The 26,428-nt window shown below is 41.8% G+C and overlaps 1 protein-coding gene across 6 annotated transcripts in view; it reads left to right on the top strand.

The window, feature by feature from the left end:
• cep112 (centrosomal protein 112) overlaps positions 1 to 26,428 on the top strand; it is a 120,790-nt gene that overhangs the window by 70,096 nt on the left and 24,266 nt on the right. For all 6 annotated transcript variants that reach the window (XM_084926038.1, XM_084926039.1, XM_084926037.1 and 3 more), the window contains 3 exons: positions 1,243 to 1,440; positions 15,824 to 15,886; positions 22,413 to 22,562. In XM_084926038.1, the coding sequence (XP_084782164.1) occupies positions 1,243 to 1,440; positions 15,824 to 15,886; positions 22,413 to 22,562 (411 nt within the window). The remainder of the gene's footprint in view (positions 1 to 1,242; positions 1,441 to 15,823; positions 15,887 to 22,412; positions 22,563 to 26,428) is intronic.

Consider the following 26,428-nt stretch of genomic DNA (forward strand, 5'->3'; position numbering starts at 1 on the left):
ACAGTAGACTTATCTTCTCCTTTTGACATCTCCCAAACTCTTGAGATGCAGCTTCACAGCATGTCAGACCAGTCTATTTCTGGTGTTTCATGGGCCGTGGAGGGTTGTACTTATTAGCATTCTTACTATGTAATGTTGACTCTCACTGGCAGCGCTATTAAAACGTTCTTCGGAGCAAAGTCAAGGCTGAGAGAGGTCGAGAGAGGGGTAAGGGCTTCATCGCAGGGACCAAGACGAATTTCATGGCGGATGGCTCCGTGCGCCTGGTTCTGCTGAAGGTTTCTTCTTATTAAAAGGGAGTTTTTCCTCCCCCTTTTGCCAAATCCTTGCTCACAGGATTCCATCGGATTGTTGGGGTTGGAGTTTTCTCTCCATTAATGCAAAGTCAATATAAAGTGCCTTGATGCAGCTGTTGTTGTGAAATAAAATTGAATTGAACTTGACACTGAAGGAGAAAAACACTGACTGGAACAGAATGGAGCACAAAAGGGAACTCACTAAAAACTGCCTCACCAAGACACACATGCTCTGTTGGAAGATATAAATTACATCAAGCAAAAGTATCAACAGTACAGCCGGTGTTACAAAAGAAACAAACAATAAAACTCAAACACAATTCATTCCCAAAACCAAAAGCAGTCATGAACCCACAAAAGTTCTAAACCCTGGGTCTAAGATCCAGGACCATGACAACACAGATGGTAAAAAACCCTCAATATGCAATTCTCAGTAAACAGAAATACAAGAAACCTGTACTTAAAATGTGGACTTTTTTTGTATTTTTTGTGATGTACTTAGTGTTACAATGGTGGGACGCTCATATTGAACATGGCCAAAGCTTCAAATAATGACCTCAGCAAATTTGAAAGTAATCACCTTTGCAAAATGCAGTGTGAGCCTGAGCAAAATTCTCAGGCTCAAACTGCTCTGCATGCTTAGCTAAGCTTATCTTAATATAATCATCGCGTGCACCCGTCAGTCCCACCCTAACAGCCTGTTTGCAAGTGGCAACCAATCAGAAGTTGTCTTAAAGGAAGATCAGCTCAAATGGTTTGTTTCAGACAGTGAATCGACAAAAGAGCTGTACTCAGGCCTAGTATAAAAATAAATATTTAAAAATAAAAGCCAAAAGTATAATAGTATCACTTATAAAAGAAAGCCTTCTACACATAGAGGAAAAAAATTACTGGACATTAATTTTAATTTACTTAATTCAGCAGGTTTCTTTTTATCTCTGTCCAGACAATTGCAGATTTGGAGGCCCAGTTGTCAGAGCTACGTGAGGACCTCAAGAAGGCCCATGCCCAGCATAAGCAGCAGCTGGCCGAGATGGCGTTGCTCCAGGAGGAGGAAAAGCAAAGAGCAACCCTGGACAAGCAGGCATCCCTGGGCCGGCTCGAGAGAAACCACCAGCAGGAGAAGGATGCTGCACATGAGAAGGTGAGAAAGTATAAGATATGGGTTTTTAACTCTGTTTTGACTGGGTGAATGAATACTGGAATGCCTGGAGTAGTAAAGGTTAAGGAGGTGTGGGGAATCTGCATGTCAAAGTCAAAGAAGAAAACAACCTGGGAAAACATCAAAAGCAGCAACACAACATCTCAAATAAGTTAAACAGTGAATTTGAGAAAAAGAGGATGAACTGAAGAGGTTGTATACCTGTATAAAAGAGAGGGGGTTTCATAGAAGCCTTGTGCTTAAAAACAGTACCTGAAGTCAAGAAAGATGGGATGCAGAAGCTTTGTTTTGGAGGCTGAGTGATATGAACAGTGATTCTCATTTTCACATCAGCTGTTAGATCTACTGAACCTGATTTGTTGCTCTAGCAAAGTTTCTGGTCTCTTTAAAATCTTTGGTAGGCACCTCATCTCCTGCTATTAGGAGATTTTATCCAACAACCCTGGGTATTTAGTCTGAACATTGCACGAAGTTGCCCTTTCATACTGGGGGACATTCACTCCAAGCACGTTCTCATTGCTGCAGAGCAGTTTGGTTGAGGTGAGAGTACTGCATGGGCAAAATGCGCAGGAGGCGGGACACGTGATGTCCACTCGCTTTCTGTGAATTCTCGATCTGTTGTCACAGGCTCACTCGGACATCACACAGACTTCGAACTAGAAAGCTGGCATGTTAAAAACTGCTCAGTGTCGAGTCCTGGCTGCTTACATTTGGTCAGGTAATGTCTAGAACGTTTGTGGCTGCAGTGAGTCTGGGAAACTGTTTTAAATGTCGGAGCATTTGGCTAAGAATACAAATGGACCAATGTTATCTGACCCTAAGGACAGATTTCCCTGAACTGCTCAATCAAATCAACCGAATATGCCTAAACAAAAAGTTGGGCAATAGTGCTGTCAAAATCAAAACTATTTGTACTTTTGGGTCTTTGGGGTAACCCACTTATCATCGTGGAATATACTGTTTTGAAATGTGCAAGGTCAGTTGTAGAGAGAAAACCGCAGCATTTCAATAGAGCCATTGTTCAGCATTGCTTTTTACTATTCCTAACACACCAGGAAGTACTTCAATGAAATCTTCCATCAAGTATCCATCTTCTTTTCTTGCTTTCGTGCTTTTTTTTACTTTCTCTCTGTCATATTCGTTCGTTCGCCGCCTTAGAAGCTGGACCCACGGTTGCGAAATCGCTCATAATCTTGTGCTTGCCTAGCAGGAAGCTGACCTAAGGTGGTGTTGATCATAAACTAATCCTTACTGCAGGGCCCATCAAAGAGAGCATTTTTCATTAAACACCATCCCACACCAGCTGTGCAGCATTAGGCCCGGAATGTAGGGACCTCCGAAGCACCCAGGCGGCCATTTTGGCTCCATATGGCGAACAGAATCAGTAATTCTGAAGCAAGAAAGACCCGAGAAAGAGAGTGTGCTTACGACAGCGTAATCTTTATTTGAAGAACTCACGCTATTTACTATCAGTCCCTTTTGGATATGCGAAGGCTGTTTTTCAGCTAAAAGTTGTTTTATCTTTTAGGCCCCGCTTTAATTCCTCTGTGTGTCTTTGGTCTTTTATGTACGCAAGAAAAAAAAAATGACCCACAGTTGCTGGGCAGTCTGGAGTGGATTCAAAGCTGCGTTGAACTCAGACAGATAACACTATCAGCAATGCGCTAGTTTCACTTTCATGAAGAGATTAATGATTTCTCCATCCTTTTTGTCAGCTCAACGTTGATTCTTCAAAAAAAGATTCACCAAAGGTTGAACATCTTACTTTCCCTTTTTTTTGTACTTTCTTATCTGTCTCCAAGTTTGACTTTGCAGTGGGCAGGGAAAACTTTTACTATTTCTTACACCCTGTTTCTTTTTTTCCCACATGCAATTGAAGTCAGCCAGACCTCAGATCCATATTGACTCGTTCGCCCTGTTTTGTAAGCTGAAAATTTCTCATTCTTTTGATGCAGACAGAAATGCTGTCCTCTGCAGTCCACCATGCTCTTGGAAGCAGAGGCTGAGCAGGCCAGCTTTCCCTCTTTTTTTATATATATATTTATATATTTTTTTAACCCATCTCCCAGATCCTGAAAAAAGAAAAAAAAGAGGCAAGAGAAATCCATTAAATCCATGAATGGATTCTCATCAAAGACACGTGCGTTTAAGGGAGAGACAGAAAGGGAGAGCGATGGATACAGGGGGGGATGTGGGTGAGCGGTGTTTTGGTGGAGGTTCTGGGAGTAGACGGGCAAAGCTTCTGGAATGAAATGATGAGAAGCGGGAAATCAGAGGAGATAAGATCAGACGTTGAGATAGTTCAATGCATTTGATCACCAAAAAGGAAAGGAGAGAAGGAAAAGTGATGGAAGCAGGCTCAGGAAAAGGTGTGTGGAGGTGTGTTAGACTGGATGCTATTGAAGCTTATCTTTGCTAGTGTGTGTGTGTGTGTGTGCGTGTGTGTGTGTGTGTGTGTGTGTGTACACACATACATGCACATGTGTGAACACACACAGCCCCAGACCTCTCAATCTCTATTCTGCACTGAGGGGTCTGTGAAGCCGCTTCTGTGCCTGATAAAGACGCCTCATCTCTGGGCTACAGTGAGCATGAATCCTGCCTCTTACCCACACCACCTCCTTATTTGACTTTTTTATTCTACCCTACACCTCCACCCTCCATTTCTCTGTCTCTCCCTCTCTCTCTCAGTCTTCACCGATATCTTTAACCCTTCCTTCAAGCTGTAGCAAGACTTATAATGTTTGTGCTTTCTGTAAATAGTTAGATTTAACTAGAAACCTTCGCTAAGCAGCTTGGAGGCACAGTTTCTTACCACATGCATATGAACAGGTTCTTGTCAAACACCAGCTATATTTGCACTCAGTGCTTAGTAGAAGTTGAAATCACCACACACCCCACAATAAGATATTATCAGAATACTACACTCACATTACAACGCAGTCGTGATCACGGTAATATGCCTAATTGATCCCCCCACCCGGTGCTTAATAGGGATATGAAGTTTGACATTTGGCTAGTGGAGAACAGATCTTTATGTTGGACATCTTCACCCCACACAACTGTATATATGCATGTATAGCCACACCTTGCTTGCTAATACAGCCAAGAGTTCTGAGACAATGAAAGACAAAAGATCAGGAGGCTTCAGGTTTGATAGGAATTTAATGAAATTTGGAAGTTCAAATTTATATTTACCTTTAGTCTGGAGAGTAAAGCACCTTGAACTGCAAGAAGAGATTAGATGTGTGAATTTTGTCTGATATGGTTGTGTGGACCTGACTATATCTGCATGAGTGTGTACCGGTAGAAAAGAGAGGGCGCATAAATACAGAGACGTGCTGAGTTTCCTTGTTGCATCTGTATGACATACACCAGCTTCTTTCTTATATTATTTTAATTGTTGGTATAACCAACACGTGTACATTAAAAATGAAGGAGAAAAAAAGCTTTCCATGGGTAAGTAGTAGAAAAGGACTGTGTGTGCATGCACAGGGTAGTGTCCATGTGCATGCACACTTGCACCCCACATCAAAGGAACGGGGCATTTCATCAAAAACTAACCAAGTGTGACAAAATTACCTGAAGGCAAAGTCAGCCAATGAGAAAGCAGCTTTTTGGCATGCAGTAGCCAACCGCTGCTTCCTGTCACTGCACTAGTTTCCCCCTGGCTGTGCCCCATGTGATGTCCATGACATGAAAGGCACTACAGAACTCAGTCATCCTCTGACACAGGCGCACACAGGCTGAGCATCAGACAGCTACACCATGGAGGCCTGTGCCTTCCAATTGGTCTCTTTAGTTTCACAGGTGTTTTTGTTTGCTTCAAGGACGTTTTTCACTTTAACCTGAGAGGTTTTCCTCTGAAAGCTACCTAGCTTCAGAAGGTGAATGAGACTGTATTCCCTAACTGGAACTGGGGCTTTGTTTTGTGTTTTCGCTCACTGGCGCAATGCTGCAAATGTATAAGCCTTTTATAGTCATGAAAATAAGAAAGTGCACCCTATTTCAATTCCAAGGGTTTACATACCAGGACTTCTCTTTTTTTTAATAATCTGGTCCTTAGCAGGTTCTAAACTAATTTAAATACCTCAGGTGAACAGCAACACATATTTTATTGCAATGTTTTTTTTTATTCAACAAAAGCTAAGTGAAAATGCAGAAGCAGAAAAAACTAATCAGATCCTTTTAGTCAGCAGCTTGTAGAACCACAGTTAGCAGCAATAACTGAAGTGATCATTTTCTGTATGACAATTTTTTTGGAGGAATTTTCATTCACTCTTCTTTATTGTCTTGCTTCAGTTCATTGAGGTATGTGGGCATTCAGTTATGCACAGCTCTCCTAAATGCCTCAGCATTTCAATCATGCTGAGGCTGCATGATCCACTCTGGGCCAAACTGATGGCCGCGCGTCTCTTTCTAGAATACTTAGACATACAGAGGAATTCATGGTCCCGTGCCTGCAAAATAAGCCCAAGTCATCACCCCTCCACTGCTGTGCTCGACAATTGGTACGAGCTGTTTGTTCTCATATGCTGTGTTTTGATATCCCCAGACATAGTGCTGTCCATCATGGTCAAACATCTCTACTTTATTCTCATTTGTCCAAAGGACATTGTTCCAGAAATCTGGTTGTTTGTTCAGATCTGATTTTACAAACCTGTGCTGTGCTGAGATGTTCTTTTTTGAGAGAAGAGGCTTCTCTTCGTAACCCCCCTATCCAACACCCTGAACAGGTCACTAGTGTGTTGTAGACAGAGACAGAAAGCCATTTGCACTTACATTTGCAGCTATGGGCAATGTAGAGTCACCAGTTAACCTAACCCAACTAACTCTATGTCTTTGGACTGTGGGAGGAATCTAGAGTACCTGGAGGGAACCCATGCAGACATGAGGAAAACATACAAACTCCACACAGAAAGGACTCAGCCAGATGGTGGATTCAAACCAGGACCTTTTTGCTGTGGGGCAACAGTGTTAACCACTGCACCACCATGCTACCCTAGTTCAATTCATCCCTTTTCTATTTTCCAGGTTTCTCAATGGTGCAGTATAATCTGTACACCACTGTTTCAGGCTGAATGATAATTACCCCTCCGCTGTTAAATTGCTAAAACTGTATGGATTTTCAGGCCAGGGCAAAATTTGATCGGAGAGGATTTAAAAGATATTTCATGCTTATTTTTTTAACATTAAACAATAAGCGTGGAACATCTTTTAACCTGCTAAGAGATGATCTGGTATTTTAGAACTTGAACTTCCAGGGCATTTGTGCCACCTAAAGATTATACTTCCAGGTAACACTGGCAGCCGCCAGTATTTATCTATTTATTTATTTTGTATTGTTAACTGCAAACAGCTAGGAATTGAGAATATCTGTCATACAAAGCAGGGATATATAATCCGACTTCTTCAACCTTCAGTCTGATACAGATACCTTTCTGCTGATACCAAGCTCACATCTGATATTCAGTGTATAATAAGTATAATAAGGTGTATTCTCCCATCTGAGAAGGTGACTGGGAATCATTGTTTTACACGTAAGGCAACATCAGGCTCAGCCTTGAACATTGATCTCCTAATTTCGTAACATAAATTGTCCAAAAACATCAAAGAATATTAATTTACTGAACTTTTTTTGTGAACTAAAGTGAATACAATAATAAATGTAAAAGTGTAATGGCGCTATTTATCAGGTGCTGTGAATTTATTTGCATTAGAGTTGTTTCCTCTCAAAGCAGTAGTGACTGGGTTTTTTACCCCTCGGACGTAAAAGGCTGATGGGGTATTATTGTCACTCTGCTGGGCAAACAGGCAGGCCAATGACACGGACACCCAAATTTGAGAATGAGATAACTCGAGGAGTTTAAAATTAATAACATAAGTGCATCTACTAAAAATATTGGACTAGTTTTCAGGTTTTCTGAAAATCTTGTGAATGCGATAACTTAACAGCAAGGCGATGTAGGATTTTAAAATTGATACCAAAGGTGTGTCTGCTGTGAGGCTGATTGTTAGGTTTTTCTTTTGTTTTCAGTATTACATCTGGAGAACAGGGTTTCTGCAGGCCTTGGGTGCTTCAGCTTGGCTACAAACTTTAAAAACCTAAAAACCACCAAGGAATTCATGTGTATATAAGTTTTGTTTGTTGTGCTGTGCACTACGCTGACTGTACAGACTTTTATGTGGCCGTGCACGCATCTGCTTTCACACAACTTTCCATGTGTGGACGCATGCACCCCTGACCGAATGTGGTTTGACTGTTTGGATCCTGATGTGCCTTCAATGTGTTGCATTCCCATCCATATTTAGAGCCGCGCACTTGTGATCAGACCACCCAAGATGCTTTTAGTACAAAACAAGCACACGGCTGATTTTCCTAATTTTCAGAGAATTTACAGCTCCAATTGGCAGACTTTTTTTTTGGCTTTCTTTATTTAAAATGCTTGTGTAAATCTTTACGTGCCCGTTTTCTGTGTGCCTGTAGGAAATTAGCAGCTTACTGCATAAAACGTGAGAAAAGAAATCTGCTCAAACAGAATAGCAGTTGAGGTAAAAGATGTATAATTTTTGCAAGCGTGACAGTGAGCCACAGAAATATTCCACAGGTGGTGTTTTAGAGGACTGCATTTGTTATCATCATTATTATGAGTGTTTATCCTGGGACCAGCCATAAACTGGTCCATAAATGTCTCATTTCTTTGGAGAACACAGTCTTTTGGTGCTAAAACTATAGAGAAGTCTTAGCTTCCACATCGCGACTCAGGAAGATGTGATAGCTGTTTAATTTTTTGTTTGTTTGGTTGGTTTTTAATACATTCGTTCATATTTTATCCACGTGAAGCCATTCATTCTTTCTAGCTCTGATCCTGACCTCCAGAGAGCTTACTGTTCTCTCTCTCAGCCGGAAGATGGTGGTACAAGGTTGTTGTCATTGTATTTGTCATAGCTACGTCTCGTTCTTCTCTCTTGCCTCCTGTCGTTGCTGACTTATTAGGTTGGTCCTCTGCCATTTGGAGATATACCAAATCATATTATTCAGTCGGTCATGGATTAGGCGAGGAGGAGAAAAACAGTGGCTGGGGGATGATCAAAGAGGGCCCACATGCACCTCACACTGACAGACTAACTGGGAGACAAAGAGATTGGAGGGGCAAGGCAAGGGATCTAATTTTATGGGGAGGGGTGGAGGGTAAAGTTTAAGATGTTTTGTGCAGATTATTGGCTAAATTTGGATTTGCCTTTCATTGGTATATGTTGACATCAGAGCTCGTCTGTGCGCGAACGCGCGTTGTGCGTTTGCCTCCGTGCGCGCATGCCCGGATCTCTGCGAGCTCCTCGTTTCCTTAGTGCACCATCGGGCCCGGCGGCGGAGAGGGAGGGAGAGAGCGAGCGAGTGAGTCACCCAGCAGATGAAAGAGTCAAAGTAAAAGCTCTGCCATCCCAAAAAAAACATCACACAGCTCCCTCGCTCACTTTTTGAAGTCATCCAAGAGGAGGGAGGGAAGCGACACACTTTTTTCCAATCGCATTAAAACATGGCGTCAGGCAGCTCCCATCTTGTTGCACGCTATAGATTACACTTTGGTTTGAAGTGGAGTTTTAAGTGGGACACCACTATGTTGTTTTTTTTTTTTTTTTAGTTGTGTGTGTGTGTGTGTGTGTGTGTGTGTGTGTAGCGAGGGGGAAAATCTCTCAGTTCAACTGAAAATCATGCTGCACCTTAACATCAGTAACATCAATCCAAAATACACTGAAGACATAAATAGAGATGTACCTACACAGAAAGTCTAAACCGAATTTCATTGCGACTCTGTGAGATTTCAGTGAATAACTGAGACGATTCTGCGTGTTCTTGTGTTAAGTCACAGCTTAACTGTCATCTTAAGTTAAGACCAATGCCTGTGAACAGTTAACGCACAAATCTGGGCACAGAAAGCATGACTGAGACACTTTCAGCATCTGATTCAGCATTCGGAGCGTTTAAATCCTCAAACTTCTTTTTTTTTTTTTTTTCCCCCAGCCTTAAGATGTAGGTTAGATTTTAATCCCTTTCACACTGATGGCAAAAGGATATAATTGGTTTTCTGTTATAAAGATCCAGCTGGTGGAGTGTGTAATCACTGAACATTTGGGATGTTGCGTGTGTCTGCGTATTTGATGTATGTTTATCTGCCTGTGCGTGCCCGTGATGCATTATTTCTGTGCTGTGTATGAAGCGGCACTGACAGTTAGCAGCAGGGATGAAGAGAATCACTACTGACAGGCAGTGATGGCAAACTGTGAAATGGAAATAAAGCCTCTTGTCATTACAGCAGCAACTCTCTCTCGCACACGCAGATACACAGGCGAGCGCAGCAAGACAGCAATGATTACAGACAAACGAGCAAATAACATCTCCCAGCTCTCCCTCACTAGCAGATTGAACTCAAATTGTTATGAGAGTCATGCGCGGCAAACAGAGAATCGTTTTGAATGCTTACAAATACTGCTGCCACTAAAACTGAAGGCTTTGTGGAGCAATGGAGAAAAGCTTCTCTTTGAAATCGCTTTCTTTCCTTCAACAAACGAACCCCCACAAATCTGCTCCCCAGCGTGTCGTATACAACTTGTTGTATGCAGGGTTAAACCACCAACAGCCATTAAGAGAGCATGTTGTAACTCACTGTAACGTCCCGGCTTTTTACCTAACCACTTTTCGGATTGGAGTCCGCACTGTGTCCTTTCGATGTGTCGTGTGATATCATCCTTGCGTAAGCAAGTATTGACTTTAGTTTTGTGCCTTTTGTCAGAGTTCAGCTTTAGGACGATGCTGAAAACCATAATTGCTCTTTAGCAATGTGAGATGATTGGAAACACATCGCAGAAAAATGCCATATGGAAGCAATATCCTGTCCAAGATGGAAGAGATTTTGGAAATAAAACCTTGTTTTCAGAGAAGTTGGGATTGCTGTTTTAAATGTAAATAAAAACAAATGCAATGATTTGCAAGATATTTAAACCCCATTTTTAATTAAGTGGTGAAACTAAGGAATGTTTTAGTTCTTTGAAATATATGCTCAGTTAGAACTTGTTGACAGCAATTCTTTGCAAAAAAAGTTGGAAAAGTCACATCGTGCTTAAAAAACAAAGTGGGAAATGTCTCGCAGTGGATCAAGTTAGTCAGTAACATGACTGAGTGCTAAAAGAACATCCCAGAGTGGCTGAGTCTTTTAGAAGTAAAGATAGGGAGTGGTTTACCCCTCTCTGTGAAAGACTGTTTGGGCAACATATTGCAAAGAATTTGGGAATTTCATCATCTATGGTGCATTGTGTAATTAAAAGATTGAGGGAATCTGGAGAAATCTCTGTACACAAGGGACAAGGCTGAAAACCAATATTGGCTGTCTGTGACCATCTGGTCCTCAGGCGGTACTGCAAAACAAAAGAAATAAGTCATTGCATGGATTCAGGAACTCTTATAAAAATAACTGAACATAGCTTGTCTTTGCTGCCATAAGTACAATGTGGCACAAATGCAAAAGAAAACAAACATGCATAGTAGCAAAGCAGAAAACTTTCCTGAGGTCTGAAGAATCAAAAGTTGGAAAACTCTTTCTTTCTAGTGAGATGGAGCTCCTCACTTGTTGTAAGTGCTAAGAGTTTAGACGTTGGCATCCGTAATAATATGTAATATGTCCAATAATATGTAGTGTGCACAGAGGTGCGGTGGTTAGGGCTGTTGCCTCACAGCAAGAAGGTCGCAGAGAGCGAGATTGCTTGTCTTCCTTGTACCTGTTTAGAGTCTCTCCAGGTACCCCAGTTTCCTCCCACAGTCCAATTACACGCAGGTTAGGTTGATTCTAAATTACTTGACTGTGAATGAGCATGATTGTCTGGCTGTGTTGGCCCCACGATAGACTGTGACCTATCCAATTTGTACCCCGCCTCTTACCCCTGACAACTAGGATAGGCTCCAGTTCATGGAGTATATTCCAACAATATGTTTTTTCCTTTTTTGGGGGGAGAAGCTACGCATTCGTCCACAGTAGCTTTTTTTCAGTGTGGACATTGTTCATTTCAGTAAAACAATACCAAACTGCATTCTGCACAAAAACAAAGCTTCAAAGAAAAAAAAAGGAAAGTACAGGTGTTAAATTGGCTTCTCTACAGTCCAGGTAAAAGGTACTTGTGGGAATGGGATACCATTTTGCTTTTGATTTCCTTAGTTCAAGTACTTTGAGATTTTTGTTACAAGGAGAGGTGATGAAACACATCCCAACTTCTTTTTGAAATGCTTTGCATGTATGACATTCTTAAAAACCTTTTTAGTAAAGTTTGAACATTTGATGTGTTTTCTACTGCTGAAAACTGTGCATCTGACTATAAGACACAAACATTACCATGCAGTGACTACATTGATTACACTAAGAAGTGTTTACCATAGCTGCTTCCTCCTTTAGCAAGAATACGGCCGTCTGTTGTGAACAAAGGGATTGCACACCTTGAGCAAATCTCATTTCCAGCAATAGATCAAACTCTGGATGTGTGTTTGGCCTTCATGCATCCTCTTTGCCTGTTATGTCTGTTTGAATAAGTGTGACTTGTGTGCATATCGTTAAGTGTGTGAGAGAAAGTCTCCCCCCCCCCCCCCCCCCCCCCTTCGCTTTCTTTGTGCCACTCATGTCCCCATCCTTTTTAAGTGTGCCCATGTATCCATGTGTGCCCGTGTCTATGTGTGTGTTTGGCCTGCTTCCCATTGCAGATTATTAATTAAGTCCCGGTAAGCGGTGCATGCCTTACCTTCAGATCTACTTCCACTTTCTTTAGCACACACTGGTATCTGCGCACGCACACACACATACACAGACGAACACACTTCAAAGCAGCTGCACTCCACACCGCTAGGATTAAGAGGCGATTGAAGAGCCTGATACAGCCTCAAAGTGCCTTCAGCGCAAAAATGCCTTTGGCAGGGCGCAGGTACTCTCTTTGAAAGTTCTTACACACTCACACAGACACACACATATGGATGGGCTTTTAATTTAGCACTGTTTTCCCTTTGTATTTGTCACAGTCCAAATGGGGTATTTTTCACTGCGTGTACTATCCATATTTTCTTCTGCTTCTGTCCATTTTTATGTGTGTTTAGATGGTAGAGGTTTATAATGTTTGAAGTTTTTTAAAATACTTTTTTATAATACTTCCTACTGAAATCCCCCGAGTGACTTCAGGTAAAAGGAGTAAGTTAGTAGCAAGCTCTTCGTGATTTTATAAAAAATCTGAGCCTGTTTGTGTGTCAGTATGACCACATGCTAAGGGTACAGTCAGTAATTTGAGGTCATTTAATGGAAAATAAGGATATATAGTGTGTAATTAGATCTTCCAACAAATTGATGCATTCTCAAACTTATAATTAATGTATTAAAAATAAATGGGAGTTGGTTGGCATTGGTTTGTGAAGGCTGCCATGTTCCCTTACTATATTTGAATACAGTGACCAGGTAGGACAGCTCCCTTCCAACTGATCGCATTTTATGTAGAGACACCTGCATTTTCAGGCTGAAGTTATAAAGGATCATATCTATGTTTTATCATCGGGGGAGGGGTCATCTTCACCAAAACCACGAAGGAAAGAGACAGCACCACTGGCATCTGTGTAAAATGTCATACTCTTCCTTCGCATCTCAAGCCTCATCTCATAATATAAAGTCAGGGCAAAAATGTCCATAAACATGCTCATTTATTCCCAATGTTGTCACAATTCCTTGTTGTCAGCAGATTAGACATGTGACACTCCGTCTCCGGTTGACAAGAAATAGCTAAACCACAACAGCTGGTTACAAGCTAACATCATACCAGCTAATGTTAGACTTGAGTGTCCTAAAAATCTCACTTGTCTTTCTTATCCATCTATTTATTCTTTTCCACTTGTCCTTATCAGGGTCGCCGGGGGGCTGGAGCCTATCCTAGTTGTCATAGGGTGAAAGGTGGGATATATCCTGGACAGGTCGCCAGTCTGTCACAGGTCTAACAAGGACAGACAGACAACCATTCACACTCACATTCACACCTATTGACAATTTAAAATCACCTGTTACCTTCACCCCACTGTCCCATGTCTTTGACCTGTTGGATGAAACCCAAGTACCTGGAGAGAACCTACACAAACACAGGGAAAACATGCAGAGGACCTTCTTGCTGAGGCAATAGTGCTAACCACCGCGCCAGTTTCTGTTTTTTCCTTCTGATAAACAGTTTAATTAGATTCATATGAGAGTTTATTCACCAAGTGTCTGAGTCCACTTCAAAGAAAGTTTCACTAAAGGCAGTTAGCAGCAGCTAACAGAGGCTAATAGCAGCGCTTACCAGTAGTTCAGGATATCTTCAACAACTCACCTCAGTGTGACTGTCGTGGGTCAGAGGTGAGTTTCACGGACTCATCAAATTATATTACAGTCCTTTGACAAAGATTCCCGGCTTCCTCCTGAGTAAATAAAGGTGGACACTACTCATCCAGCATTGACAGCTGAGGTAAACAGTGGACTGAATCTGGATCGCCTCCAAGCAGTAATAGAAACATTCCAGCCAGCTGGGGCCATTATGGAGTGCAGTTTAAATTTAATGTTTTTGATCTCTTGGCTGTTGAAAACATGTTCGAGGGGTAACAAAACACAACTCAGTTTACTGCACTTTGCAGTCTACTGACGTCAACTTGAATCTTGGTCTAGCTGTGAAACTTTTACACACTGTAAATTTAAGAAACCCATGTACAGTCTCACATTGTGCAGTATAAACATCACCTAAATTAACTGTAGAGACGATTATGTATAAATGGAGAAATAGATACATTTATGACTCTTCTTTCATCTTTTTTTTTATTTTTCTAAATATAGAACACGAACAATACACAAATATCCATTATTATAACAGAGCCACTCACAAGATGGAGCAGAGCTGAGACAGAAAATGTAAAAAAAAAAAAAAACTCCATTTGTTTCCCTTTCGCACAGACAGTTCATTCTCTCGTCTTTCCTACGCCCTCCTTTGTCCTCAGCGCTCTCATCAGCTGCTTTAGGGCCCCTAGGGACAAGCGTGCCGCCACTCAGAGTCCTGGCGCAGGAAGACAGGGCTTGTATCCTTGGTGATGGCTCTGTGTTTCCGTGGTGACAGGTGTGTCCGTTCAGAGCGGACGGCCGTGTTTGTCAGGAAGTGTTTGGAAGGGGTGCGGAGTCCAAACGCAGCTCAGGTGTTGATGGCTGTGAGTGGGAGTGTTCAGCGGAGCAGTGTTTGTTCATGAGTTGCCTGTCTGTCAGTGGCTGTCAGGAGAGTCAAGTAAGTGTTTGTGTGCGCAAAAGAGAGAGAATCATGTTTACTACAGTTTAGAATAACTTTCTGAATACATCTCTGCATGGCTGATGGTTTACAGTTGTGTGTTTTTCAGGAATTTAGAAGAAATATATTAAACTGTGGCCCCTTTTTTAGTGGCATAGCAACTGAAGCGTCTAAATAATATATAGCATATAAATGCTGATTTCTGTAGTTTTAGAGCAGAATGTGAGACTTAAGTTTAATCCTCGTCCACTGAAAAGCTTTGCCTGGCCTTCACATAATGACCTCTGTCCCCCATTAATTCAACCCTTAGTGTTTCCTTAGTACTTGTATGGACCACATCCACGTCCATACAGGCCGCTACTGACGTCCCTGTGGAATTCCAGCACTTCACACCTAATTATCTCACTCCACAGTTCAGCCTCTTATTGAAACTCTGGCAGCACAACACAGCTAGCTGAAAGGAGAAAGATCTCGCATTAGAAACACACAGCCTTTGCTTCCAGCTGGCTAGCTTCCCATAGAGAAACAACGGAAAACAAAAGAGACGAGCAACGCTCACTAAACTTCCAGCAACAATCGCCATTCACTTCTATTCTGTCTCCGCCCTGTTTAGTTTCCCAGCTTCTCTCAAATGTCTCCCTTGCTTTTTTTTTTTCTTACCCTATAGCTAATTGGCAGCAACATTTTAATTCCCCCACCCCTCACCGTAGCCCCTCGTCTTGTTAAGTGATGAATTGTTGGCAGGGGATCAAAGGGGAGTGGTGCCCACTGTGCACTGTGCCCATCGCTACCTGCTGGCACACATGAGCGCTGGGAGTGGCGCGGAGCCAAGGGGCCGCAGGCGTGCTCAACAGGGACACACTGCCAAGAGGCAGAGGTCAGCACAAAAGTGTGTGTGTGTGAGAGGATGGTTAGGTTGGGAGGGTAATGTGTCTCTGTGCACTTCCTAACGGAAGATTGAATTTCACTACCCTGTCTCTCTTTGTGTCCCTCAACCTGCCCGTCTGCATATCTCTTTCTCACACTCCCCTCTCCCTTCTTCTCCTTGCAGACCAACAGCAGGCTGAAGCAGATTGAGAGGGAGTACAGTCAGAAGCTTGCCAAATCTGCCCAGGTAATCAGTTTTCACTTCTGCCCTTTCATTTCATATTCTTGTTTTTCTACTCGACTATGTGACGGAACAGACAAAATGTACTGATGGGGGAAAGGTGGTGACACACACACAAACACACACACTCTCCTGAACATGAAGCAAGCTGCCATGGCCTTTTCTCTTAAGCACATGTGCACGAGCGCAAATGTACGAGAAAGTGCACGCAGAACATTCGTGTCAGTGCCAGAGCACGAAAGTTCATATTAGAGTGAAATTTGTAAAGCTTTGCTATCTGACTTTTATCAGCCCCTCTTTCATCCTTGTGTCCAAAGTCAGAGCATTTTTATCAGGCTTCAAATTTACACATAATTCTTCTCCTTATCTTTGCTAGCCTTAGATTAGAATTAATATTTGCTCTCTGAAAGCCGCACCAATCAAACACCGACACATGAGTTGAAAGGGCTGGAATGAGTGCAGCCACTACACTTACATTCATGTGGTGATCAGACACGAATCCAGGAAACTTTTGCCAAACATTAATATATCAATTGTGTCTTTTAAGTTTGTTCAGCTGCCCCCCAGTGGCCACAATTCCCCGGGTATAAAATATCTTGGCACTCTCTTAAGAGATTTTTCCTCCCACGGGACAATCACCAGGATTTAGAAAAGGGGGAGAAAAAAGAAAAAGAGTTGCAAAAACACAAGCAGTCCAGCTCCAAGTGTACTACGGCTCTCTCATGGGAGCTACACAGCCCAAGCAAACTGTTAAGCTGGCGAAACATCTTGAAAACATATTGGTGAAAGTCCTTTTCATATACCATACCTGTCTGTCCGTCACCTGGCTACACTTCAAATTCAGGGAAATGTGTTTAACATTACTTCTTGTGTCCTTAGGCCACATAAAATTGAGTTAATTCTTCTGTCCAAACAGAAATATAACTTCCTTGGACACACGTTGCCATTCAGCACGACGTCTCAGAAAGTTCTGGCAGCTTTCACCTCACCTGTTTAAAGATCCAAAAACACCCTAAGTAGTGTTTACATTACAAAAAGAAAAGTGGTTTCTTCTTGATTATGTAGCAGGCTAAAATATTACAATCATTTGGCTGTAATTGCACCTCGTTACCCAAAGAGGAGATTCAAAAAGGCTGGGGGGGAGGTGACGGGGGGGAGGAGAAGGTTGTTGTTTTTCTTTCTTTCTTTCTTCTCCTCTTTAAATCTCCCCCATTTCGGGTTGGTTGGCAGAGGCTCCGAGTTGAAAGCGGGGTTGACAAGCAGATGTTGTGAGGAAAAACGGTAGCTTATTAGGTTACACAATGCTCAACTTCAAAAGGAGTTGGGTGCTGTGCGAAAGTTTAGCCTCTGCCCGCTTTGGAGGGTGCAGGGCCGCCGCAGACGAGCAACAAGTGATTAATCCTCTGGTTTGGGGACACAGAGCTGGCATAAGTTTAACAAACAACACTCGCTGACATTAGAAGATGGTCCCAGAGCGCCGAACTCAACACCGCTGTTGATGCGAGCGGTTACATAAAGGTTATGCTAAAGGAGTGGGTTCTGTGCAAACATGTTAATATGCGTGATTATTTCTGAGTATTTGTTATGGGCTTGGGCGGCTTTGTTTTAAAAGGTAAAGGTGGAACCAAGAAGGCTTTTTTTTCCCCTTCCCCCCCCCCCCTACCCCTTGGAGCAACTCAGTCAAATGTAAACAAGAGGTCTTTGAACCTCAAAGGCTAACCCCAGCTGTTAACCCCTCAGTGTCTGACAGGGAGCATCGCTCTTGAGCTCAGCTGCATAGCTAATAGCCCAATTAAAAACATACCATGCCATGCATTATCCTAGGGGGCCTGATATGTATGTTTCTTTGCATTCACACACACAAACATACACACAGAAGTGCAGATCCTATTCTTCTGTATATTATCTCCCTGCTTTTGTCTCTGTGCTCTGGTTCTTTCAATCAGGCACGCACACACATACATACACAACTCTCCTAATTAGTGTCTCCTACCCAGTCCTGTGTGTTAAGCGCCTAGCTGCGAGTGGTCCTCCTGGGTGACCTGTGAACTAAACAGGGCCCACTTAATGGTCAGGTTACAGTGGGTGGGAGTCTTGATGCTGATAGATCATTACTTTATCCCTGACCGCAAGTAGGTGGGAGGTGGAGGGAATGTTCTCTGGGCGGCACAGTTCACGACAGGTTGAAATTAATATGTAAATTTATTTCATTTATTTAAACACAATGTTGGGGGTTTTTTTTGTTTGTTTGTTTGTTTGTTTTTACTGTGCTTTTCTGTGACCTTTTAGGAATTTACTGACCAGCTACAGGGTTTATTCCTTTGGAGACATTTTCACATCAAAACAAAATCGAAATGTGTCAGCACTGTTTAAACTTTGGGTTCTTTTCTGTATTGATTGTTAGTAGAGCTTTTGCTCTCTTTCACAACTCTCAGCATATTCATTTCCAGTAATGCAGGAGACAACTGGTTTCTAGGAAAAAAAAAAAAAAGCTCTGAAGTTTCTTTGTGAACTTGCTGGCCAATTAATATCTAGCTGGCAAATACGGTCATGCAAAAAGAAAAGCTTTTCACACAACTCTCTGCAGCCCCTTTTTCATTCCAGTTTGAAAAGTCAGAGCATTTTATCAGGCTTCAAATTTGCACACAATTATTCTCCTTATCTTTTCTAGCCTTGGATAATAATTAATATTTGCTCTCGAAGCTGCACCAGTCAAATGTCAGCCGGTAAGTTGAAAGACTTACATTCATCAGGTGATCACACTCAAATCCTGGAAGCTTTTGCTAAACATATATCAATTGTGTGTTTTAAGTTTGTTCAGCTGCCTCACCACCTTTACCAGCAATAACTTTAACAGCACGGCTTTTTCGGTCTCTCACATCTTTGTGGAAGAATTTTTACCCACTCCTCTTGACCCTGTTGCTTCATTTCCTTGAGGTTTGTAGGCATTCATTTATGCACAGCTCTCTTAAGGTCCCGTCACATTTCATATGAATCAGGTAGAAGTTCGGACTCTCACATTTGACTCAAGTGTATCCAAACAAGCCCAAATCATCACCCCTTCTCATGTGTTTGACAGTTAGTATGAGGTGTTTATGCTGATATGTCTTTTGGCCAAAAGTAGCACTATACATTATCTCCACTTTGGTGGACATTTTTCCATAAGTTTAGTTGTTTGTTCATCTTTGCAAGCCTAAGCTGGAGGGTTGGGCGATATGTAAAAATGTTCCAACCGACAATCCTAAGTCCAATAGTCAACGATGGGCGATATATTCGCGCATGCGCAGACTTTTTGATGGACGGAGCAATGTAATCATGCACGGACTGATTTGTGCATTTACAACATAGTTCATCTCTGTTTGGACTTCTTCTAATTGCCCAAAAATAAAAAAATAAATAAAGTAGCCAATTTGGGATTTCTTTGGCTTTAAACCGGATGTAAACCTAAGGATGTAATCAAAGCGGTGTGGCGCTTGTGTACGTATAGTGCGAGCAAAGGACTCAAACACGACTAACTTGCATAAGCTTGTACGTATCCACCATCCGAATGTTTTTTTCTGAACATAGGCTACTGCCTTTCTTTTTTTCTGTTATGAGCTTGAGTAAATGAATCGCTGCATTTGGGCGCACTCTGAGATCGTGCATTTGCTCGCAGATGTGAGAGGGTGCTGATAAAACGGAGCTTTTTTTTTTTTTTTTTCTGTTGGCTGCGTCTATTAGCTCCATCATTATTAGCAAACGTACTCATGGGCAAATAAATAAATAAATGATCTGTGTAAAAATGATCGATAGTCGATATATTCTTCCAATCGCCCACCCCTACTGTACTGCCATGTTCTTTTTCAACAAGAATAAACTTTCTCTTTGAAACCCTTCCAAGCTTCCATATTTGCTCAGTCTTCTGCTCACTGTACTGTCATAAACTTTAAGTAATATTTAATATGCTATAGAACCCAAATCATAACCCTGCCGCCACCGTGCTGGCTTGTGCCGTGTTTCACCAAACGTGGAGCTATGCATTCTGGAAAGTTCCCAAAAAGTCAGTCAGCTTTTGTCAAATGAACCTATAAACTGTAAAGATGAATGGATCTTATAGGAAAATACTAAGGAATACATTTTATGTGGAAATCTTGTAATACCACTTTTAGTTATGCAGAAACATTAAGTGCAGCGTGCCTGATGTCTTGGGAAAAAAGATACCACAGAGGTTCCACACTTTGCACTGCCACACAGATCTGAAGACACAAATTCATGCAAATATTATGTGGATTGAAAATATTTTTTGCACTCACCTATTCTTAATGCAGCTGTTCACACACACAGATCTCATGATTTCACTTGATTAAATTGCAGAATTTGTTTCGTTGGACCAAGCTTGATTGTTTTGACCAATCAGACCAATGCGTTTGGCAACAAGTGCACTCGTAGCTCAAAACACAGTACTGAATATACAAATAGAAAAATAATAGTATTTAACCTCAGACAGACAACACTGCTCCGGCCCAGAATCTCTGTGTCTTCCTTTTCTTGTTTAGAAACATCCGGACCAGCTCATCATCTTTTCATGCTGACTTTATTTTTTCACACCGCGTTTCTTTGAGGATGAATTCCCCCCCCCCCCCAAAAAAAAAAAAAAAAGCTTTTGGTTTGTTTATACATTGGAAAAATTCTAAATTTCGTGATTATTTTTATTTATTTATTTTTCCAAAAACACACTTGGTGCCTAAAAGCTGTAACTTAACAACAAGTATGTCATATTTGGTATAGTTTTTTGGGAGGTTCTGAGACTTTTACATCATCAGTGTGATGAATAAATAACACCATGCATTTTTAAGCAACTTTTTAAGAAAATGTAGCAAAATTAAAAGTCAGATATGAAATTTAAGAATTTTCTGGCAATTGTTTCATATTTCAGGCTTTATGGGGCTAACACAGCTACACTTTATTGGAGAACGTCTGCTGTTATGGCAGAAATGTTACCAAACAAAGAGGCAATAAGTGAAATGTTCTATCGTTTACACTGTTTTTTTGCTGGCGGGGTCAAAGCACTGGAATCATTATCAGAGGAAACGGGCAACTCAAATTAAGCATCAGCCACCAGGTTTTCGCACTTACAAGTGTTTATGTTCTTTTCATGTATCATTACAGAGCAGCCTTTCTCCTCTGGTAGCCTGTTTACCCACCTGTTTGTAAACAGGTGGGTAAACAGACTCGTTTCTGTCCTCCTTTCTTTTTTTCATACTTCAGGTTCATGGGGAGGCAAGCCTGCCTTTAGCCCTAAACAGAGATGCTAGCAGGCTGGGAAAATAGGCAAGTCTCACCAGACCAATTATAGACTTAAAAAGGCCTGGCTGCCTATCAGAGAGTGAAAAAGGTGCTATGGTGTGTGCGTGTGCATGCGCGCGTGTGTGTGTGTGTATAAATATATATATACAGGAGTAACAAGACAGACAGCTGAGTTTACTAGTTTGGAGTGCCGCCACTGCCCCGGGGCTGAAGACCAGCAAATGCAGGGAATCCATATTGCAAAATAATTATTATGACCAGAAATGATGTTCACATAATGATGTGTCATTTGTTGCTTTCATGTGGCTGTCCCACTGACTAAACAAGCCTAATCTCCCTAGCACCCCTCCACCCCCCTTCGCCCTTGCCGTCTCTTTCTGTCTGTGGTCGACCCGCGCCGCTTTAGCTCCCATACTCCCACACAATGTGCAGATTCCAGCGGGGCTAGTCCTCCAGAGTTTGAACATGGTAAACAATTATCTGTCTAGCCCAAAGCAGCAGCAATACCCTCCTTCCTCCTCCTCACCTCTTTCTCCCTTCCCTCTCTCTTTCTCTCTCTTTTTTTCTTACTCTCTCATCTTTCCTCTGCCTTTCTCTGACAGTGGCTTAAATAGAATGTTAATTTTGACTGGAGGTTTTCAAAGCCAAGACACTTCCTTTTCATCTTGGTGTGCACCGCAAGTTCACCAACACAAAGTCACTCCGCTCTTCAAAAAGGAAGTTGTTTTTTCCTTCCTGTCTATTTCTTTTTAACTCCCTCTTCTTTCTCACTCTTGCGCTTTCTCCCTCTCTCTCTCTCTCTTCTTTGTGTCTTCTGTCTCGTCTCAAAAAACAAAAAAGAAGACATGAGACTCTGGGAAAAGCGGTCTTTCAAGGTGATTGTTACTGCCTTCCCAAGCCATGGCAAATGCAAAATGCATTTTCCATCTGATACTAGTCTTTTTTTGCAAGCCCAGTGAAATGAAACGAATCAGAACAGCATTTTGTTAAGTGAACGTATTTTGCATTTTGCTTCTGGCAACAGGCTTTTCTCTCTTTGATCGCTTTACTATGTCGCTTGTTTCAAACATAAGCATAGAAATACATAGAACTTCCAAGTTAACTTTGCACTAGGAAAAAAAAATGGTTCCCAAGTGCAAGCAGGCCAAGTTATGATCTTATTTAGTCACTGCCACTTCTGTTAAGTTTCTGTCAGTCCTGCACACACTTGAGGATCAGTCAAAAACCTGACTTTTCTTGCCCACAGCTAATTGCGGAGCTACAGACGTCTGTATGTGACTCAAAGGAGGAGGCGATACGTCTGCAGACGGCAATGGAGAAGCAGCTAAAAGAGGCCAATGCTCGCTGGGAAGAGGAAAGAAAGACAGTAACCCACCGTGCCGATCAGACCCACAAGGTCAGTGTTGGAAACCACACACTTTAATAATTACATCACTCAGCACTGAGCAACGGGTATTTCTTCACATTCTATGATCCAAGTATGCAAGGTGGCACATGCCCCTTCTCTACACGTCTCATTATAAGCAGCTTTAATCATTTGTGTCCATTTATTAGGTGTGTGGTCCAGCAGTACTCTGTATTATTAAAGCTTTCAGTGGTATACTGCAGTGTTCCGACTCTGTCTTGTGACAGTTGTTGGGGTTGGAAGTTTAAATTTGAACACACCAGATATGATGAGTCCCCATATTGTTGTATAGAGACGAAAGAGCTTGAGAAACACTGCTTTCATGTTACTTAATCGAATGAGCGTTATAATTTTAAAAAATGAGAGAGTAGGAAGTGGTTTGCATGAGAATTACCACCTCAATAACCAATGCCAAGGTTCTCAAATAGAAACGAGTGGATTGCCCACTTTGAGTTGGGAATGAGTTGAGTTCAAGTGTCTTATAGACTTGCTTAAGATTAGACAGTGGAACAGGAAATTGACAAGCAGATTGGTGCAACATCTGCAGTGATACAGACACTTTTACTGTCTGTGGAAAAGAGAGAGCTGAGGTAAAGCCAATCGATCTAAAATTCCTCCCCTCACCTGTGGCTAAGGGTATGAAGCTCTGGCAAAGGACTGAAAGAATACGGTTTTAGATACAGACAGCAGAAATCATCCTTCTCTAAAGGGTGTCTAGGCCAAGACTTAGAGATATGTTAAGGATCTCAGTCAGCCAGAGGTGCTCAGGGTAGTGCCAGTTTTGGTCTGCATTGATAGGAGCCAGTTGAGGTGGTTTGGACATGTGACTCAGATGCCTCCTGAACGCCTTAGATGAGGTGCTTTGGACATGCTCAACCGGGAGGAGATCCCAGTCCTGACCCAGAGCACACTGGAGAGATTCTGTCTCTTGGCCAGGTTGGGAACAACAATAATAATAATAATAATAATAATAATAATAATAATAATAATAATAATGGATTGCATTTATATAGCGCTTTTCGGGGCCCTCAAAGCGCTGTACAATTCCACTCTTCATTCACTCTCACATTCACACACTGGTGGAGGCAAGCTCTGGGGCAGACTGACAGAAGCGAGGCAAGTAAGCAGTAGAAAAAATGGAAGGAATTTTATAAAATACATATTTCCTAAAATTACTAAACTATAATTAGTTCATTAACAGACCTGAATTTATAGTCAATATTATTGTTTTCAGTTACATTTTTAGCTGCTATGACACATGTTACACTTTTGTCACAAGTCCTAGAGACAGGTTGTCAGCCTCTGGTTGCTAAGGAAAAATGTGTGTTCCTCAGTTAGTTGGTGGGTCGTTTCTGGAAGTTTGGGCGTCACTGTTCACAGTTTCACTACTGCTTCGACAAGCAGTTTGCAAGTGTTTGCAAACAAGTTGGTGTCTTCAACACAATCAATAGGCAACCAGGCAAGGACGTTCTTGTATATTTCTTTGAGACCTGTTTCACTTAGTAACAGCAAGAGACCGCTCACCAACCAATCTGGGAATGTTTTCTCCAGCAACAAGTGGTTGCCATTGCTGTTGACTGGCCTCTTGACAACTGGCAAGAAAGCTCACAAGAGAAAGTAGCAGCTGCAGTTATGTACTTCTTGTGTAAGCCAGAATGTAGTTTTTGATATTTAAAGACAAACATAGCAGTGATATGGCTGAAAACACAGAAAAAGAAGCACTTCACATATCTGTTTTTTATCCTACCACAAATGGCTTGAGCTGTATGAGGATGCTTGGCAGGAGAAGCGTTTTGAGTAACCGAACCCTCACAAAAACCTGAACTTACTTTTTATGTCAGTAAATGTAAATACACTATTAACTATGATGGAGGTTACCACTAACAAAAAATACAGGAGCTTCTGTCCAAAGTGCCGGCCACTTTAATGGTTCATTCTGATTCAGCAAAAGGACTAGATGTTACAATCCCTGATAATGCATTATTAAGAAAGGATGATAAAGTCCCAGCAGTCACACAGTTCCTCTTCTCAGTGGTCTCTGCAGTGTTTGGTATATCTAAAGTATCTTTAGACCAGCAGAACTGGGGGTATGTCAGTAAACGTCGTGCTCTAAAAAAGCCTCGTCTGGATTTCACTTTTATAGAGTAGACACGGGTCGCTTTTCTTTAGTTAAAGCGCACTGCCTGTTTGTATGCATGTGCTCTGTCATTTTTATGGCTCGCTGCAAACTCCATAGTGACTTTAAGTGGCTTGTGTGCTCTGTGTCTGGCTGAATCTTATAAATCTCTCTGTTTCACCCAACGTCTTAAGTCATAGCCCCTCTTTATCATTTCTGACAATCTCTTTTACTGTTAAACTTTACACTTTGGCTCATTTCTTTTAACATTTTACTCTTTTTTTTCTCTTTTGCTTCTGTAAAAAATGTAATGTTTTATTAAAAAAAAGAGAGACGTGTTAATCCTTTTCCCTGATCCATGTGGATTTCTTTTAAGGAATCGGCTTCTTGTGTTCCTCTTCTTCCCAGAAGCTGAATGGAGTACAGTTGAAGTAGCAGTTGACTGGGTGTGGCTCACTTTAAAAAGACTTGTTGTGTCTGGGATCAGGACATATTTCCAAACACAACCTTGTCTGTTTGTGGCTGGAGCTGTCTCATATAGTAAAGAGGCAGGTCCGTGAGCCTCTCTTCAGAGCACTTCTCCTTCCAGGCCCTGGAATCCCAGGCCCTCCTCACTCAGACGTGCACAAAAGCAACCTGTTTTCTATGAAATTACTAGTCCGGCCCCCACACTCAATTATTGTGTTGTCATTTTTATCCATATGTGATTAACAGTAAAGGCAGCCGTGTACTAGATTAGTTAGGACTTAATGATAAAACAGCAAAGTGACCTGTGGAAGTGCCTAATATCAGCAGTAATGATAATAATATTAAAATGTCATCCAGTGTATTAAGTGCTGACTCCAAAGAACATCACAGGCATACAACTCCAAATTAGCAAGCGTTACACGAGTTTACGTCCCTGGAATTTTTAACTGCAACATTTGAATGAAAAAGAAACTTTCAAATCACTGTGCTGGGTGACAGTGTCTGTGAATATCCACAAAGTTTCTCTTCTTCGAAACAACAAGTCATGCTTTCGACCCTACAACAAGTTCAGTACCACTACCAATGTTTCATGTCATCATGGGGCAAGTGTAAGGACATATGGTGAGAATTGGCAGGAAAAGAGACGTGCAGGAAAATGTTTTAGCTGTTGAGGCCTGTGTGAAATTGGTAAAGTGCTGACATTCAAAAAGTGACTTTCAGCTCCTCCCCTGCCACAAGGGGTCACCACAACAGGTAGCTCCACATGCTTGCTTTGGTAGACTATTGCGCCGGATGCCCTTCTTTGCAACCCCAAAGGGGATTGATAAAGCGCTGGCATTAGCAAAACAAAAAATATGACGTCAGTAGAGGTCTGCTGCTAGCATATTATCAGCTACCGTACAGTTAACTCTGTTCATTAAAGCCTTATAGCATACTCTTGCACACAGGCACAGGGACACCCGAGTAGTACTTCCCATTATGCTTCCTCTGAAGGGCACATGGACAGTTACTGCATTGTAACTTAGTCTCTGTGGGCGAGTCCTCTCCATCACAAAGAGTTTTTATCAACATGGACTCTTCTGCTCATCGTCTAATGATGAAATTTCCATCATTCAGACCCTAGCAGACTTGCGGATGCAGACGCATATCAAAACCTTCAAGTATTCAGTGAGTCTCAGTAAGTCAGCACTACTCCTATAAGTCAAACAGACTCAGATCTGGCTTGCATCATAAAGACATTCACTTCTGGCAGAGATAAATCAGGAAACATTGC

Source organism: Perissodus microlepis, chromosome 4, assembly GCF_051167445.1.
Source record: "Perissodus microlepis isolate ML-2025 ecotype Zambia chromosome 4, ASM5116744v1, whole genome shotgun sequence".
NCBI lineage: Eukaryota > Metazoa > Chordata > Actinopteri > Cichliformes > Cichlidae > Perissodus > Perissodus microlepis.